The sequence below is a fragment of the Oncorhynchus keta genome, chromosome 2, assembly GCF_023373465.1.
Source record: "Oncorhynchus keta strain PuntledgeMale-10-30-2019 chromosome 2, Oket_V2, whole genome shotgun sequence".
Taxonomy (NCBI): domain Eukaryota; kingdom Metazoa; phylum Chordata; class Actinopteri; order Salmoniformes; family Salmonidae; genus Oncorhynchus; species Oncorhynchus keta.
The window spans coordinates 103058-122121 of record NC_068422.1 but is presented as its reverse complement, the minus strand read 5'-3'; the positions used below and the strand labels follow the sequence as shown (position 1 = coordinate 122121).

Sequence of the window (19064 nt, the reverse complement as noted above, 5' to 3'; positions counted from 1 at the left end):
CGTCATATAGATGTAACTTTGCTGGTTGCATCCCATTTCACATATTAGCTCTTCATGTGAAGACAGTGATAAGAAACAAAGACATAAACAATTTAAAAAACATTACATCTGGACAGCATTACACTGTTAGTTACACCTGGACAGTATTACACTGTTAGTTACACCTGGACAGCTTTACACTGTTAGTTACACCTGGACAGTATTACACTGTTAGTTACACCTGGACAGTATTACACTGTTAGTTACACCTGGACAGCTTTACACTGTTAGTTACACCTGGACAGCTTTACACTGTTAGTTACACCTGGACAGTATTACACTGTTAGTTACACCTGGACAGTATTACACTGTTAGTTACACCTGGGCAGTATTACACTGTTAGTTACACCTGGGCAGTATTACACTGTTAGTTACACCTGGGCAGTATTACACTGTTAGTTACACCTGGACAGCTTTACCCTGTTAGTTACACCTGGACAGCTTTACCCTGTTAGTTACACCTGGACAGCTTTACCCTGTTAGTTACACCTGGACAGCTTTACACTGTTAGTTACACCTGGACAGCTTTACACTGTTAGTTACACCTGGACAGCTTTACACTGTTAGTTACACCTGGACAGCTTTACACTGTTAGTTACACCTGGACAGCTTTACACTGTTAGTTACACCTGGACAGCTTTACACTGTTAGTTACACCTGGACAGCTTTACACTGTTAGTTACACCTGGACAGCTTTACACTGTTAGTTACACCTGGACAGCTTTACACTGTTAGTTACACCTGGACAGCTTTACACTGTTAGTTACACCTGGACAGCTTTACACTGTGAGTTACACCTGGACAGCTTTACACTGTGAGTTACACCTGGACAGCATTACACTGTTAGTTACACCTGGACAGCTTTACACTGTTAGTTACACCTGGACAGCTTTACACTGTGAGTTACACCTGGACAGCTTTACACTGTTAGTTACACCTGGACAGCTTTACACTGTTAGTTACACCTGGACAGCATTACACTGTTAGTTACACCTGGACAGCTTTACACTGTTAGTTACACCTGGACAGCTTTACACCTGGACAGCTTTAGACTGTGAGTTACACCTGGACAGCTTTACACTGTTAGTTACACCTGGAGAGCTTTACACCTGGACAGCTTTACACCTGGACAGCTTTAGACTGTGAGTTACACCTGGACAGCTTTACACTGTTAGTTACACCTGGACAGCTTTACACCTGGACAGCTTTACACTGTTAGTTACACCTGGACAGCTTAACACTGTTAGTTACACCTAGACAGCTTTACACCTGGACAGCTTTAGACTGTGAGTTACACCTGGACAGCTTTACACCTGGACAGCTTTACACTGAGTTACACCTGGACAGCTTTACACTGTTAGTTACACCTGGACAGCTTTACACTGTTAGTTACACCTGGACAGCTTTACACTGTTAGTTACACCTGGACAGCTTTACACCTGGACAGCTTTAGACTGTGAGTTACACCTGGACAGCTTTACACCTGGACAGCTTTAGACTGTGAGTTACACCTGGACAGCTTTACACCTGGACAGCTTTACACTGAGTTACACCTGGACAGCTTTACACCTGGACAGCTTTACACTGAGTTACACCTGGACATCTTTACACTGTTAGTTACACCTGGACAGCTTTACACTGTTAGTTACACCTGGACAGCTTTACACTGTTAGTTACACCTGGACAGCTTTACACCTGGACAGCTTTAGACTGTGAGTTACACCTGGACAGCTTTACACCTGGACAGCTTTAGACTGTGAGTTACACCTGGACAGCTTTACACCTGGACAGCTTTACACTGTGAGTTACACCTGGACAGCTTTACACCTGGACAGCTTTACACTGTTAGTTACACCTGGACAGCTTTACACTGTTAGTTACACCTGGACAGCTTTACACTGTGAGTTACACCTGGACAGCTTTACACTGTTAGTTACACCTGGACAGCTTTACACTGTTAGTTACAGCTGGACAGCTTTACACTGTTAGTTACACCTGGACAGCTTTACACTGTTAGTTACACCTGGACCGCTTTACACTGTTAGTTACACCTGGACAGCTTTACACTGTTAGTTACACCTGGACAGCTTTACACTGTTAGTTACACCTGGACAGCTTTACACTGTGAGTTACACCTGGACAGCTTTACACCTGGACAGCTTTACACTGTCAGTTACACCTGGACAACTTTACACTGTTAGTTACATCAGGACCGCTTTAGTTGTGGTTACAGACAGGAGGGGGGGACACTATTAGGGTTGAGTTGTGGTTACAGACAGGAGGGAGCGAGGGGACACTATTAGGGTTGAGTTGTGGTTACAGACAGGAGAGAGGGAGGGAGGAGACACTATTAGGGTTGAGTTGTGGTTACAGACAGGAGAGAGGGAGGGAGGAGACACTATTAGGGTTGAGTTGTGGTTACAGACAGGAGAGAGGGAGGGAGGAGACACTATTAGGGTTGAGTTGTGGTTACAGACAGGAGGGAGGAGACACTATTAGGGTTGAGTTGTGGTTACAGACAGGAGGGAGGAGACACTATTAGGGTTGAGTTGTGGTTACAGACAGGAGGGAGGGAGGAGACACTATTTGGGTTGAGTTGTGGTTACAGACAGGAGGGAGGGAGGAGACACTATTTGGGTTGAGTTGTGGTTACAGACAGGAGGGAGGGAGGAGACACTATTTGGGTTGAGTTGTGGTTACTGACAGGAGGGAGGAGACACTATTAGGGTTGAGTTGTGGTTACAGACAGGAGGGAGGGAGGAGACACTATTAGGGTTGAGTTGTGGTTACTGACAGGAGGGAGGGAGGAGACACTATTTGGGTTGAGTTGTGGTTACTGACAGGAGGGAGGAGACACTATTAGGGTTGAGTTGTGGTTACAGACAGGAGGGAGGGAGGAGACACTATTAGGGTTGAGTTGTGGTTACAGACAGGAGGGAGGGAGGAGACACTATTTGGGTTGAGTTGTGGTTACTGACAGGAGGGAGGGAGGGAGGAGACACTATTAGGGTTGAGTTGTGGTTACAGACAGGAGGGAGGGAGGAGACACTATTTGGGTTGAGTTGTGGTTACTGACAGGAGGGAGGAGACACTATTAGGGTTGAGTTGTGGTTACAGACAGGAGGGAGGGAGGAGACACTATTAGGGTTGAGTTGTGGTTACTGACAGGAGGGAGGGAGGAGACACTATTAGGGTTGAGTTGTGGTTACTGACAGGAGGGAGGAGACACTATTAGGGTTGAGTTGTGGTTACAGACAGGAGGGAGGGAGGAGACACTATTAGGGTTGAGTTGTGGTTACTGACAGGAGGGAGGGAGGAGACACTATTAGGGTTGAGTTGTGGTTACAGACAGGAGGGAGGGAGGAGACACTATTAGGGTTGAGTTGTGGTTACAGACAGGAGGGAGGGAGGAGACACTACTCACGTAGCAACTGCCTCATCACTCTACAGATAGCATCTCTGTAGTTCTCTCTGGACACATCTGGAGGAGGAGAGGGAGTTGAGGTTTTACATAACAACATGCATGCAAACATGTCTCTGGAACAATACAAATCAACGGATAGTTACTGCTGTCAACCTCAACAAGTGAGTGATACCGCAAACTATGAAGGCTCAAGGACCATTTTGTCTGTTACCAAGGCCTCAGAATAATGACTATGAGCTAAAGCATGCAACTCACCATAGGACACTCCTGTGAAGAGGTTAGTCTCACCCAGATTCACCATGCTAGTAACCCTGACAGAGAAAGAGAGATTTCATAGTTAAAACACACTGTAGTAAAACACTGACAATTACTGATGTAAAAAGGGCTTCATAAATACATTTCATTAATTAAGCTTGACTGTGTACTACTCACAGTTCTGGGATGGGCTCTCCTCGCAGCGGTGGAAACAGACTTCCTGCTCCCAGAAGGCAGTGCTGTACGATAGACAAACTCTGTAGGACGTCATCCCTGGAAAATGGGATTAGTTACATGCAGGGTCCACAACACTGACTACACATTATAAAGCAGAACGGAGTTGTGTTAAGTGCAGAGAACACGTTTGAAACAGAGTGAAACCACCTAAACTTGTCAGGAAGAAAATGGCACACGTGGGACAACAGGACACTAGTTTGTTCTTAGATTAGTGTAGAGCACTTTTGCAGTCACAAAGCAAGCCAAGATATAGCACTCAGAATAATTTTTAACTATGACCTTTTTTTAAATTAACCTAATAAAACCAGTTGTGTATGAATGAGGTTTGTGCAGGAGGCCTAATACATTATCACAAAATAATGGCTATGTGCCTGGCCTGGTAATATTGTTCTTCTCAGACCACGTTATATTTCAAAACTCAAGCTTTGATAACAAACTAGATCAGTTGGTGTACCTTTAGCGAGGCACAGCTGAGCAGAAATTGAAATAATTAGCTTTTTTATTTAACAGGACTGATGGTACCGGCATCTGATGGTCATGGTGCTTTCAAGACAACAGATCAAATAATGACGTCAGTGATCTTCAGGTCAGAAAGTCAGAGCCTTAGAAAGAGGCCAGAGTTTCTGACTTGGATGGCCGTTTTTTTTAATTTTTTTTTTATTTCACCTTTATTTAATCAGGTAGGCTAGTTGAGAACAAGTTCTCATTTGCAACTGCGACCTGGCCAAGATAAAGCATAGCAGTGTGAACAGACAACACAGAGTTACACATGGAGTAAACAATTAGCAAGTCAATAACACAGTAAAAAAAAAAAATGTTTAAAAGATTCCCCATGGTTTTGAACACGGCATTCGTCTCAGTGAAGGGAGTGAGAGAGCAGCAGCCTCTCACCTATGACCAGAGAAAGTGAAATATTCCTCTATCTTAAAATAGACAACGAGCTGCTGTTAATAATTAAAAACGCAGGGCTATAGATACACTTGACTACTAATTCATTGCAGATGCAGCACGAGTGGAAGTAGAAGTGGAAGTAGAGAGAAGCGCATTTTATGTATTGTAATAGTGTTGACTAAATACAGTGTTGACAGTGATGAATAAAGTCACTCATAAAAACAGCAGCTCTTTGACAGTCTCCCTCTGGTCATAGTTTTAAAAGTTATTAAATCTCATGTAGGCCTGTATCAAACAATGCTGTAGCCGGGGTCATGGAAGCTGTAGGCAGGCATTTGAGCTATTCGATTGGCCAGATCATTAAGCACACTTGATTTAGCCACAGATCTCCAGGTCTGCTGGGTAGGCGGAGTTTGTCATTTCAGAGAAATGAAATGGTTGAAAATGGGAACACTTTGCCGACCAGCTGCAGCAGGGCTTCTGAATCAGGAGCACCTCTGTCAACAGAGCAACACACAAACATAACCAACATAAAAGGAGCTCAAGCCTTTATGCCTTTATCATTGGATTTTCTACAGAAATGTTTGGTGATTGACTAGGAATGCCTTGGAGATCACGATGACCGGGTTGGTGACCACTGATGTACAGTATCCTAGACCTGCACCCGTCTGCTTACACCTGCACCCGTCTGCTCCAGACTTGTCGTGCTCTGTTTAATGTGCCTTCACCTGGCAATCCCCTGGGTCCTAACTATTCATTAGGGCATATCGTAGCAAAACGTTTCGCAAATTAAAACAAAAATGTGTGTTTCTTATTGGACAAGTTTAGGTAGTCTTACAGTCCATTTTCTTCCGTTTGATAACTGACGAATAGGACCCTCTTACTGCCTTCACACAGTCAGTCCCCCCTCACCTGGTCATGTCCCGTTCCCCCTGGGCATATCTCTGCAGTCGCAGCAGCTCTGGCTGTAAGATCAGGTCCAGAACATAGAACACAAATCTGGTCTCCTCCACACTGGGGACGTGCCACTGGATGTGAAGGTTCCACAGGTCCCCCGGACGACCCCAGTCCTGGACAGAGGGGGAGAAGGTTGAGATCAATATATAATAATATATACACTACCGGTCAAAAGTTTTTCAACACCCCATTTATTCCAGTTTTTATTGAAATTTAAGCAGTTTAAGTCCAGTGAATAACCTGAAAATGGTAAAGGTAAGCAGTAAACTGCCAGAGGTAATTTTTTATATATATATATATATATTTTTTTTAAAGAATCTAGGTTACCAAAAACTGAAAAATAACATATTTTTCAGAGTTACAAAAAAAGGCCTTTTCAGGGAACAAGTATTGGGTTTACAACTTATAGCTGTTCCGCAGCAATGGAAGTAAATTAAGCCTCAAAACTTTGGTTGATTACTTACAAACCCTCTGTCTGTTGTCGTAGTAGAATCAGAATTAGTTAGGTAACATTGATAAATAAGATGTTTTATCTACTTTCATAAATATGCTTATGTGGAAAAAGTCACTTGGGGCCCAGAGAGGAGAGAGGTCAGGCTTGTCTTATCTGTCTGGTAATATGCAGAATATCAGAAAGGGAGAAGTCAGAATTGAACCGTGTCTTCCAATGGATCAGTTAAACCACGTGAAGGGCTCCACAATGTCTCTGTTAAACCACGTGAAGGGCTCCACAATGTATCAGTTAAACCACGTGAAGGGCTCCACAATGTATCTGTTAAACCACGTGAAGGGCTCCACAATGTCTCTGTTAAACCACGTGAAGGGCTCCACAATGTCTCTGTTAAACCACGTGAAGGGCTCCACAATGTATCAGTTAAACCACGTGAAGGGCTCCACAATGTATCAGTTAAACCACGTGAAGGGCTCCACAATGTATCAGTTAAACCACGTGAAGGGCTCCACAATGTATCAGTTAAACCACGTGAAGGGCTCCACAATGTCTCTGTTAAACCACGTGAAGGGCTCCACAATGTATCAGTTAAACCACGTGAAGGGCTCCACAATGTCTCTGTTAAACCACGTGAAGGGCTCCACAATGTATCAGTTAAAACACGTGAAGGGCTCCACAATGGATCAGTTAAACCACGTGAAGGGCTCCACAATGTATCAGTTAAACCACGTGAAGGGCTCCACAATGTATCAGTTAAACCACGTGAAGGGCTCCACAATGTATCTGTTAAACCACGTGAAGGGCTCCACAATGTCTCTGTTAAACCACGTGAAGGGCTCCACAATGTCTCTGTTAAACCACGTGAAGGGCTCCACAATGTATCAGTTAAACCACGTGAAGGGCTCCACAATGTATCAGTTAAACCACGTGAAGGGCTCCACAATGTATCAGTTAAACCACGTGAAGGGCTCCACAATGTATCAGTTAAACCACGTGAAGGGCTCCACAATGTCTCTGTTAAACCACGTGAAGGGCTCCACAATGTATCAGTTAAACCACGTGAAGGGCTCCACAATGTCTCTGTTAAACCACGTGAAGGGCTCCACAATGTATCAGTTAAAACACGTGAAGGGCTCCACAATGGATCAGTTAAACCACGTGAAGGGCTCCACAATGTATCAGTTAAACCACGTGAAGGGCTCCACAATGTATCAGTTAAACCACGTGAAGGGCTCCACAATGTATCAGTTAAACCACGTGAAGGGCTCCACAATGTCTCTGTTAAACCACGTGAAGGGCTCCACAATGTATCAGTTAAACCACGTGAAGGGCTCCACAATGTATCAGTTAAACCACGTGAAGGGCTCCACAATGTCTCTGTTAAACCACGTGAAGGGCTCCACAATGTATCAGTTAAACCACGTGAAGGGCTCCACAATGTCTCTGTTAAACCACGTGAAGGGCTCCACAATGTATCAGTTAAACCACGTGAAGGGCTCCACAATGTCTCTGTTAAACCACGTGAAGGGCTCCACAATGTATCAGTTAAACCACGTGAAGGGCTCCACAATGTATCAGTTAAACCACGTGAAGGGCTCCACAATGTCTCTGTTAAACCACGTGAAGGGCTCCACAATGTCTCTGTTAAACCACGTGAAGGGCTCCACAATGTATCAGTTAAACCACGTGAAGGGCTCCACAATGTCTCTGTTAAACCACGTGAAGGGCTCCACAATGTATCAGTTAAACCACGTGAAGGGCTCCACAATGTATCAGTTAAACCACGTGAAGGGCTCCACAATGTCTCTGTTAAACCACGTGAAGGGCTCCACAATGTATCAGTTAAACCACGTGAAGGGCTCCACAATGTCTCTGTTAAACCACGTGAAGGGCTCCACAATGTATCAGTTAAACCACGTGAAGGGCTCCACAATGTATCAGTTAAACCACGTGAAGGGCTCCACAATGTCTCTGTTAAACCACGTGAAGGGCTCCACAATGTATCAGTTAAACCACGTGAAGGGCTCCACAATGTATCAGTTAAACCACGTGAAGGGCTCCACAATGTATCAGTTAAACCACGTGAAGGGCTCCACAATGTCTCTGTTAAACCACGTGAAGGGCTCCACAATGTATCAGTTAAACCACGTGAAGGGCTCCACAATGTATCAGTTAAACCATGTGAAGGGCTCCACAATGTCTCTGTTAAACCACGTGAAGGGCTCCACAATGTCTCTGTTAAACCACATGAAGGGCTCCACAATGTATCAGTTAAACCACGTGAAGGGCTCCACAATGTCTCTGTTAAACCACGTGAAGGGCTCCACAATGTATCAGTTAAACCACGTGAAGGGCTCCACAATGTCTCTGTTAAACCACGTGAAGGGCTCCACAATGTATCAGTTAAACCACGTGAAGGGCTCCACAATGTATCAGTTAAACCACGTGAAGGGCTCCACAATGTCTCTGTTAAACCACGTGAAGGGCTCCACAATGTATCAGTTAAACCACGTGAAGGGCTCCACAATGTATCAGTTAAACCACGTGAAGGGCTCCACAATGTCTCTGTTAAACCACGTGAAGGGCTCCACAATGTATCAGTTAAACCACGTGAAGGGCTCCACAATGTATCAGTTAAACCACGTGAAGGGCTCCACAATGTATCAGTTAAACCACGTGAAGGGCTCCACAATGTCTCTGTTAAACCACGTGAAGGGCTCCACAATGTATCAGTTAAACCACGTGAAGGGCTCCACAATGTCTCTGTTAAACCACGTGAAGGGCTCCACAATGTATCAGTTAAACCACGTGAAGGGCTCCACAATGTATCAGTTAAACCACGTGAAGGGCTCCAAAATGTATCAGTTAAACCACGTGAAGGGCTCCACAATGTCTCTGTTAAACCACGTGAAGGGCTCCACAATGTCTCTGTTAAACCACGTGAAGGGCTCCACAATGTCTCTGTTAAACCACGTGAAGGGCTCCACAATGTATCAGTTAAACCACGTGAAGGGCTCCACAATGCCTGTGTGCCAGTCACTCCCCTCTGTGAGCTTGTCCAGGAGGGAGTGTATTTGAGATGGGTGTATCTAGAATTGACAATTGATATATGCCATTGGATGAGGTAATGTTTTGGTAATAGGAAGTACCAAGAATGAGAAGTAGAACATCGTCTTAGAGCAAACTGACCGATAATTTATAGCTAATGCTATCTGGCTATGGGATACTCCTCTTTCAGGCACAAGGCCATTTGTGAAGTTTCTAAGATCTGTGGTTCGTCATTGTGAGTTAAGAGGGGTGTATCTTGGCTATAAAAGATTAAGTATTATTAAGCACTCTCAGAATTAATTTATAGGCACTGAATTGATCTGAGAGTCAAGGGGCTATGGTGAAGCTCATATTATTAAAATATGAAGTTTAAAGTAAAACTCTGACTTGTGTGTGGTTTGTAAACTCTCCTTTCACTTAGTAATACAGGAAATTACCACGACACTGTATAAAAGCAGTGTTGGAACAGACTGTTACTACAACCTCAAGCATTATTTGGACAGTATTGTACTGCAGGAAGTAGTATATTGCTATTAAAATGGTGAGAAAAAGGCAATTAACAAAGGCAGACAGACCGACCGTTTATAACCCTTAAAAGTGTAGGTCTTTCCTTTAGAGAAATTGCAAAGAAAGCCAAGGTGCCAGTGAGTACAGTTTCCTACATCAAAAGGCACTTGGAAACTGGATCGATACATGCTAGAGAATCACCTTTGCCAGCGATTACAGCTGTGAGTATTTTTGGGTAAGTCTACAAGCTTTGCACACCTGGGTTGTACAATATTTGCACATTCTTTTAAAAATTATTCAAGCTTTGATAAGTTCGTTGTTGATCATTGCTAGCCAGCTATTTTAAGATTTTCAAGGTGATTTAAGTCAAAACTGTAACTAGGCCCCTGTTGGGATGTGCTAAACTTTGAACATTGAGATAGGAAATGAAAGAGACTGGGTTATGTTAGAAGTTAATGGTTCTCAGAAGAAAGAAGAAGGCTTTGGAAGGTGTTTGATGGAGGAGAGGAGAATGATGTTGATACAGGGGAGACAGATGGACATTGTGTATTTGATGAAAGAGGGGTTGAGGTCAGGAGGTGAGGACAGATTCTCTTAAGAGCAGTTATTTCCTTTCATATCGATGAAGGGAAGTGAACAAGTGCACACTTCGGGAGAAAGGAGAGATCATGAGATGAAATCCCTCTCAGGGACCTTCCATAGAGAGGGATAGAAGGCGCACTTGTCACAAAATCCTGTCATGGCATGAGTGGCACCATGGAGGTATATCAACATGTAAAGGGACTTCCTATAGGCAAAGATGGGAGGTGTACCCTCAATCTATCGCCATGGGCCCTTCTCATTGACTATGCGGACAGGAGGAGGGCTGCGGGAAGCCGGAGAGACAGGAGGGAGAAAGAGAGGAGAGTTGTGTAACTAACTGTCTGATGGGTTAACAGGGTAGAGGCATGTTATGCCCTGGACCTCTTTACTAGTCTGACATGGTTCCTTTGACACACTATAGGGTGTTCACCTATACAACTATTCATTCGTTCAAGGTTTATACAAAATATCCATTCAACAGAGAATTGCACCCGAAAAACAATATTCCAAACCCCATGCCTCTACCATATATTTCTTCCCCTGAACAGGCAGTTATAACCCACTGTTCCTAGGCCATCATTGAAAATAAGAATGTGTTCTTAACTGACTTGCCTAGTTAAATAAAAGGTAAAAATTAAAAGAATATATGGTTCAAAAGTTAGATGATTTACTCTGAGAATGTAGCATGTATAGATGGAATGGAATGTGGTCTCTGCTTCATAGAACTCTGTGGCGTTGCTTCGTGGCAGAATAGCGCTAACTTCCAACACCAACTGACAAGCTAACTAGTGGCTGCAGGTTCCTGAGTGAAAACATGGTATTTTTCTAACTGATATCCGCAGAATACAACAGGGACTAAATGTAGATTTATTTACAAAATTAAAAGACCGAATTCCAATATTCACCCTCCACTAAGACAATCAGATCCTGTTTTCATGGTGTATGGGTCTTTCCCTCTAATCGCAATAGAAACAGCCCCTCTCAATGTAGATTTATCGCCAATATAGCCAAAGAAAGTCAAGGATATGGAGATTAAATGACGAGAGGATCAAGCTTATTTTGATTGGTCCAACCAGCGGAAACACCTCCAAATGGTACCACCTCCCAACGCAAAATATGGAAGAGATTCAACCGAAACCAGCAGAGTCTAAACTTGCTATGGTCACAGCAAATTAATGTTTTTATTTCATCAACAATGTCAAGTACAAGTATATTAAGGTTATAATATTGTAGAAAAAAATCGAAAATATTAATTCAATGTGATTTATAATGACATAGGGCCAAGAAAACGAATGTTTTGACAAATTTTATAGCACCCTCTTGAATTGACCTGTTTTTCCTCTACATTGTAGAGCCATGAGTGAACATCCTACACACTTTCTATCACAAGGTCCAGAGTGGCTGGTGAGTGATCAGACCAATCAGGAAGAGATCACGTAAAAAGTAATAAAAATAACACATTTTGTGATAGAAATGGACAGAAGCACTCTACAATCGTCATTGTTTGGGGTCTGTCTGGGTTATAAAAAGTTATTCGCACTAAAGGGAATGTTGTAGAAATTTGGTAGGCAGCGATTTAGAGAATGTACAACTAAAAGTAAAGTTCTGAACTTGATACCTTGTGGGTAGGTAGGTAGTCCTGTATGGGCTATTGAAAGCCACCTGGTACACTGCAGTTCTCTGTTGGGAAGGTGAGGGCTATAGAACCCCTAACACCAACCTCTACAAACCCCTAACACCAACCTTAGTACCTCTAACCCTGTACGTACCTTGATGGGCAGGTAGTCCTGCGTGGGCTGCTGAAAGCTTCCTGGTACACTGCAGTACTCTGTGGGGTAGATGAGAGCTGTAGACCTCAGGATATGATGCAGCAGGTTACAGGCCAGGGTGTAGCCCTGTTTACACTTCAGGTGGAGGGTCAGCTGCAGGATCTGAACCAGCTGGGTGCTGTAGGGGAGGATCTGGTCCCCGTCCACACGAGTCACCTGGGGAGGACAAGGAGACAACAGGAGGGAAGGAGGGTTAGGAGAGAACATACAGGCCCACCCTGTGTTCTGTTCATTAAGGCACAAAGGAAGATGTTTGAAAACATTTGCAACAGAAAATAAAAAATGAGCTTTAGGTAAGTAACTCCCCCGTTTCAAAAGTGTTTTCGTGTTTGGTGTCTAGTCTACTGAGAGGTGAAGGGAACAAGGGAATGTTTCAGTCAGTATGGAGGATGATGACCTCACCTCTGACAGTAGCTGAAGGTTCCATAGTAACTCCTTATCCAGTTCCTCCTCACTCAACACCTCCTCATCTGGAAGTCAACCACCAAGAAACAGAGTGAGATACTCCGAGACCAACACAGAACAACGATCCATTGATTCCCACTTCTCCCCAACGCAACTCTAACTCTAACCCCACCATATCAGAATCAACAACAGTCTCAAATTAAGACCAAGTCCAGATTGGTTTTATAGCCCTCCACTCCAACAGAACACATCCAGAACACATGTCCAGCTTAGTGAGCACTTACTGACAGTGAGCTGGTTTATGGCATTGCAGCAGTGTGGTACCAAAAGCTTCAAAGACTGTGCAGGGTGAACCTTGGAGGCTGCTCTGCACATGTCAGCCACCATCCTGCCAGCCACACGAGTCTCAAAGATGTTGGTGGTGGCAAAGATGAAGACCTTCTCCAGAGCCACCTGAACAACACAAACGAACCAAATGATATATTCACATCATCACATGCATGTACAGTGGCGTGGGGAAAGTATTCAGACCCCTTGACCTTTTCCACATTGTGGTACTTTAAAGGACACACACAGTGAGAAAGGCGTAGGTGCACAGTGAGTTGTGGCCTACCTTGAAGATGTCTATAGAGCACTGTGTGAGGATGGTGCTGAAAGTAGAAGATAGTCCCAGCTCCACCAGGCTCTCCAGATGGGTCATCTTCTCGGTCTCTGTCTCCTCTCTGGTCTGCTCTAGAGTACTGCTGTCTATCAGGGCAAAACACCTGGGGGCATATTCACAAAATATTACTTACAAAAAAACATAAGAAGTTTAAGAAAAAAAAAGAAGAAGTTCATAAGATAAGTTAGTTCAATTGGTCAAAATGTTTTCTTATGAACTTTATAAATATCTTCTTATGTTGCATTGACATTAGTGACGTGTTTGAAACAAATAAATAAGCCGATGTGACAGGGATGATAGGATTTGGCCCACTATAATAAAGCGATATTTCCATTTTATTACATTTATCTGCCTGTGACTTTTATCTCCCTCACCAATTTCAAACATCTGCTATCTGAGCAGCTAACCGATCGCTGCAGCTGTACATAGTCTATCGGTAAATAGCCCACCCAATTTACCTACCTCATCCCCATAGTTTTTATTTATTTACTTTTCTGCTCTTTTGCACACCAATATCTCTACCTGTACATGACCATCTGATCATTTATCACTCCAGTGTTAATCTGTAAAATTGTAATTATTTGCCTACCTTATGCCTTTTGCACACATTGTATATAGACTCCCCCTTTTTTCCTACTGTGTTATTGACCTGTTAATTGTTTACTCCATGTGTAACTCTGTGTTGTCTGTTCACACTGCTATGCTTTATCTTGGCCAGGTCGCAGTTGCAAATGAGAACCTGTTCTCAACTAGCCTACCTGGTTAAATAAAGGTGAAATAAAAAAATTAAATAAAAATCTGCACCATGTCTCAATTTTTTTTTTGTAGTTGGCTTGCGAACCCTTCATAAACAAAAACAAACGTTATTTGTTCACACATTATAGCCATCAGACTAGCTATATCAAAAACTAAAATGGATAACCAAGGAAAGCACAATAAAACTTCAGCAAACAAGAGTTTGAAGTGATGGTGGAGGAAATAGCAGCCAGGAAAAGGTTGCTGTTGGGAGACTTGAAAACTGAAGGGTCACGGCAGAGAGAGAGGATGGGTGAGACTGGCTGAGGCAAGGGACAGTGTCTGCTGACGGGGGTATGGCAAGGGACAGTGTCTGCTGACAGGGGTATGGCAAGGGACAGTGTCTGCTGACAGGGGTATGGCAAGGGACAGTGTCTGCTGACAGGGGTATGGCAAGGGACAGTGTCTGCTGACGGGGGTATGGCAAGGGACAGTGTCTGCTGACAGGGGTATGGCAAGGGACAGTGTCTGCTGACAGGGGTATGGCAAGGGACAGTGTCTGCTGACAGGGGGTATGGCAAGGGACAGTGTCTGCTGACGGGGGTATGGCAAGGGACAGTGTCTGCTGACGGGGGTATGGCAAGGGACAGTGTCTGCTGACGGGGGTATGGCAAGGGACAGTGTCTGCTGACAGGGGTATGGCAAGGGACAGTGTCTGCTGACAGGGGTATGGCAAGGGACAGTGTCTGCTGACAGGGGTATGACAAGGGACAGTGTCTGCTGACGGGGGTATGGCAAGGGACAGTGTCTGCTGACGGGGGTATGGCAAGGGACAGTGTCTGCTGACGGGGGTATGGCAAGGGACAGTGTCTGCTGACGGGGGTATGGCAAGAGACAGTGTCTGCTGACGGGGGTATGGCAAGGGACAGTGTCTGCTGACAGGGGTATGGCAAGGGACAGTGTCTGCTGACGGGGGTATGGCAAGGGACAGTGTCTGCTGACGGGGGTATGACAAGGGACAGTGTCTGCTGACGGGGTATGGCAAGGGACAGTGTCTGCTGACGGGGGTATGGCAAGGGACAGTGTCTGCTGACGGGTATGGCAAGGGACAGTGTCTGCTGACGGGGGGGTATGCCAAGGGACAGTGTCTGCTGACAGGGGTATGGCAAGGGACAGTGTCTGCTGACAGGGGTATGACAAGGGACAGTGTCTGCTGACGGGGTATGGCAAGGGACAGTGTCTGCTGACGGGGGTATGACAAGGGACAGTGTCTGCTGACGGGGTATGGCAAGGGACAGTGTCTGCTGACAGGGGTATGACAAGGGACAGTGTCTGCTGACGGGGTATGGCAAGGGACAGTGTCTGCTGACGGGGGTATGGCAAGGGACAGTGTCTGCTGACGGGGTATGGCAAGAGACAGTGTCTGCTGACGGGGGTATGGCAAGGGACAGTGTCTGCTGACGGGTATGGCAAGGGACAGTGTCTGCTGACGGGGGTATGGCAAGGGACAGTGTCTGCTGACAGGGGTATGACAAGGGACAGTGTCTGCTGACGGGGGTATGGCAAGGGACAGTGTCTGCTGACAGGGGTATGGCAAGGGACAGTGTCTGCTGACGGGGGGGTATGGCAAGGGACAGTGTCTGCTGACAGGGGTATGACAAGGGACAGTGTCTGCTGACGGGGTATGGCAAGGGACAGTGTCTGCTGACAGGGGTATGGCAAGGGACAGTGTCTGCTGACGGGGTATGGCAAGGGACAGTGTCTGCTGGACGGGGTATGGCAAGGGACAGTGTCTGCTGACGGGGGTATGGCAAGGGACAGTGTCTGCTGACAGGGGTATGACAAGGGACAGTGTCTGCTGACGGGGTATGGCAAGGGACAGTGTCTGCTGACGGGGGGTATGGCAAGGGACAGTGTCTGCTGACGGGGGTATGGCAAGAGACAGTGTCTGCTGACGGGGGTATGGCAAGGGACAGTGTCTGCTGACGGGTATGGCAAGGGACAGTGTCTGCTGACGGGGTATGGCAAGGGACAGTGTCTGCTGACAGGGGTATGACAAGGGACAGTGTCTGCTGACGGGGGTATGGCAAGGGACAGTGTCTGCTGACAGGGGTATGGCAAGGGACAGTGTCTGCTGACGGGGGTATGGCAAGGGACAGTGTCTGCTGACGGGGGTATGACAAGGGACAGTGTCTGCTGACGGGGGTATGGCAAGGGACAGTGTCTGCTGACGGGGGTATGGCAAGGGACAGTGTCTGCTGACGGGGTATGGCAAGGGACAGTGTCTGCTGACGGGGTATGGCAAGGGACAGTGTCTGCTGACGGGTATGGCAAGGGACAGTGTCTGCTGACGGGGGTATGCCAAGGGACAGTGTCTGCTGACGGGTATGGCAAGGGACAGTGTCTGCTGACGGGGGTATGCCAAGGGACAGTGACGCCGACGTAAAAAAAAGTGGCTGCTAAAAAGAAGGGAGCTGAGAGACCATTCATATGGACCAGCTGGATAGGTATCCATGATAGGAGAGGCGGTGGTAGAGGGACTGGGCAACCGGTAAATTGGGTAGCTACGTTAGCTAGCTAACGTGAAACAACATTATAGCCAACATAGCTAACGACGTTAACATCAGCCAAGTTCTTCTTTGAGAATTGATGCGCTAACACTATCTATTTAACACTTCTAGAATATTGTAATATATTGTTAACTAGCTAGCTAGATAATGCAGGTTTAATTCGTTTTCTTGCTATAGTTAAATGTTTGTTAGCCAAGTACATTTCCAAGAAGAAATCCTAAAACATTATTTTCAAGAATCCCATTTCTTCTTAGCGCAGACCAGACCAGACCGCAGACACACCAGCACGCGCACACTAGGTTTGCACATTTTGTGGAATATTCAGAGCTGGAAATGGGAATATATGGGAAATAAACTCAGCAAAAAAAAGAAACTGTCTTTCAAAGATTATTAGTAAAAATCCAAATAACTTCACAGATCTGCATTGTAAAGGGTTTAAACACTGTTTCCCATGCTTGTTCAATGAACCATAAACAATTAATGAACATGAACCTGTGGAATGGTCGTTAATATACTAACAGCTTACAGATGGTAGGCAATTAAGGTCACAATTATGAAAACTTAGGACACAAAAGAGTCCTTTCTACTGACTCTGAAAAAACACCAAAGAAAGATGTCCAGGGTCCCTGCTCATCTGCGTGTATGTGCCTTAGGCATGCTGCAAGGAGGCATGAGGACTGCAGATGTGGCCAGGTCAATAAATTGCAATGTCTGTACTGTGAGACGCCTAAGACAGCGCTACAGGGAGACAGGACGGACAGCTGATCGTCCTCGCAGTGGCAGACCACGTGTAACAACACCTGCACAGGATCGGTACATCCGAACATCACACCAGTGGGACAGGTACAGGATGGCAACAACAAATGCCCGAGTTACACCAGGAACGCACAATCCCTCCATCAGTGCTCAGACTGTCCGCAATAGGCTGAGAGAGGCTGGACTGAGGGCCTGTTGTAAGGCAGGTCCTCACCAAACATCAACAATGTCACCTATGGGCATAAACCCACCGTCGCTGGACCAGACAGGACTGGCAAAAAGTGCTCTTCACTGACGAGTCGTGGTTTTGTCTCACCAGGAGTGATGGTGTGATTCGCGTTTATCGTCGAATGAATGAGAGTTACACCGAGGCGTGTACTCTGGAGCCGGGTCGATTTGGAGGTGGAGGGTCCGTCATGGTCTGGGGCAGTGTGTTACAGCATCATCGGACTGAGCTTGTTGTCATTGCAGGCAATCTCAAGGCAGTGCGTTACAGGGAAGACATCCTCCTTCCTCATGTGGTACCCTTCCTACAGGCTCATCCTGACATAACCCTCCAGCATGCCAATGCCACCAACCATACTGCTCGTTCTGTGCATGATTTCCTGCAAGACAAGAATGTCACGTGTTCTGCCATGGCCAGCAAAGAGCCCGGATCTCAATCCCATTGAGCATGTCCGGGACCTGTTGGATTGGAGGGTGAGGGCTAGGGCCATTCCCCCCAGAAATGTCCGGGAACTTGCAGGTGCCTTGGTGGAAGAGTGGGGTCTCACAGCAAGAACTGGCAAATCTGGTGCAGTCCATGAGGAGGAGATGCACTGCAGTACTTAATGCAGCTGGTGGCCACACCAGATACTGACTGTTACTTTTGATTTTGACCCCCCCCCCCCTTTCATCAGGGACACATTCTTCCATTTCTGTTAGTCACATGTCTGTGGAACTTGTTCAGTTTATGTCTCAGTTGTTGAATCTTGTTATGTTCATACAAATATTTACACATGTTCAATTTGCTGAAAATAAACACAGTTGACAGTGAGAGGACGTTTCTTTTTTTGCTGAGTTTTATATGGGAATTAACAGAAATATATGCAAATTTGTATTAATACCGTTTAAATGTAGATGTTTGTTGCATTGGATATATTTACCATATCATATGGAGACCGAAACAATACCGTTTTACCTGATCATAAGTAGACAATTGCAAATGACTAAATCCTTCCAACAGAAAAAAAACAAAAAAACATTTCGTAATGATTTGAACTTTAATTAAATGAGTTGACTTTTCATATGGGATGATTTCACTGAACAACAAAAGAAAGGGAATATTGAATGATCCATTGCATCTTCCAACTACATTTTCAACATACATCTGTAAAATAATAGTCTAGAAACTAAAGCTTTGGTTGTCTTCTTCTCAGCCGTCCATGTCTTGTCCCTGGGCCTCCTCAATGTCCACCTCTTGAAAATCAGACTGAGGCCTCATCTTCACTGTCACTTTCCAAGCTTGTTGAGGATGGCTCGTTGTCAGGCTCAAAAAGCCTCAATTTGCCCAGATGGCCACCAATTTTTCAACCCTTATATTGGTCAGCCTGTTGCGTGCTTTGGTGATTGTGTTCCCAAACAAGGACCAGTTACTTTCGACAGACTGCCAAGAACCTTGCCCTCATGCAGGCCAAGGTGGCGAGACACGGTAGGCTTAGTTGATCTCTGCACCAGA

The 19064-nt window shown here is 45.3% G+C and overlaps 1 protein-coding gene across 3 annotated transcripts in view; it reads right to left on the bottom strand.

The window, feature by feature from the left end:
• Positions 1 to 19064, bottom strand: part of LOC118372955 (proteasome activator complex subunit 4B-like) — a 105126-nt gene that overhangs the window by 48835 nt on the left and 37227 nt on the right. For all 3 annotated transcript variants that reach the window (XM_052470635.1, XM_052470627.1, XM_052470630.1), the window contains 8 exons: positions 13239 to 13389; positions 12910 to 13078; positions 12623 to 12690; positions 12161 to 12376; positions 5759 to 5916; positions 3896 to 3991; positions 3719 to 3774; positions 3464 to 3520 (listed from right to left, as the gene is read on the bottom strand). In XM_052470635.1, the coding sequence (XP_052326595.1) occupies positions 3464 to 3520; positions 3719 to 3774; positions 3896 to 3991; positions 5759 to 5916; positions 12161 to 12376; positions 12623 to 12690; positions 12910 to 13078; positions 13239 to 13389 (971 nt within the window). The remainder of the gene's footprint in view (positions 1 to 3463; positions 3521 to 3718; positions 3775 to 3895; positions 3992 to 5758; positions 5917 to 12160; positions 12377 to 12622; positions 12691 to 12909; positions 13079 to 13238; positions 13390 to 19064) is intronic.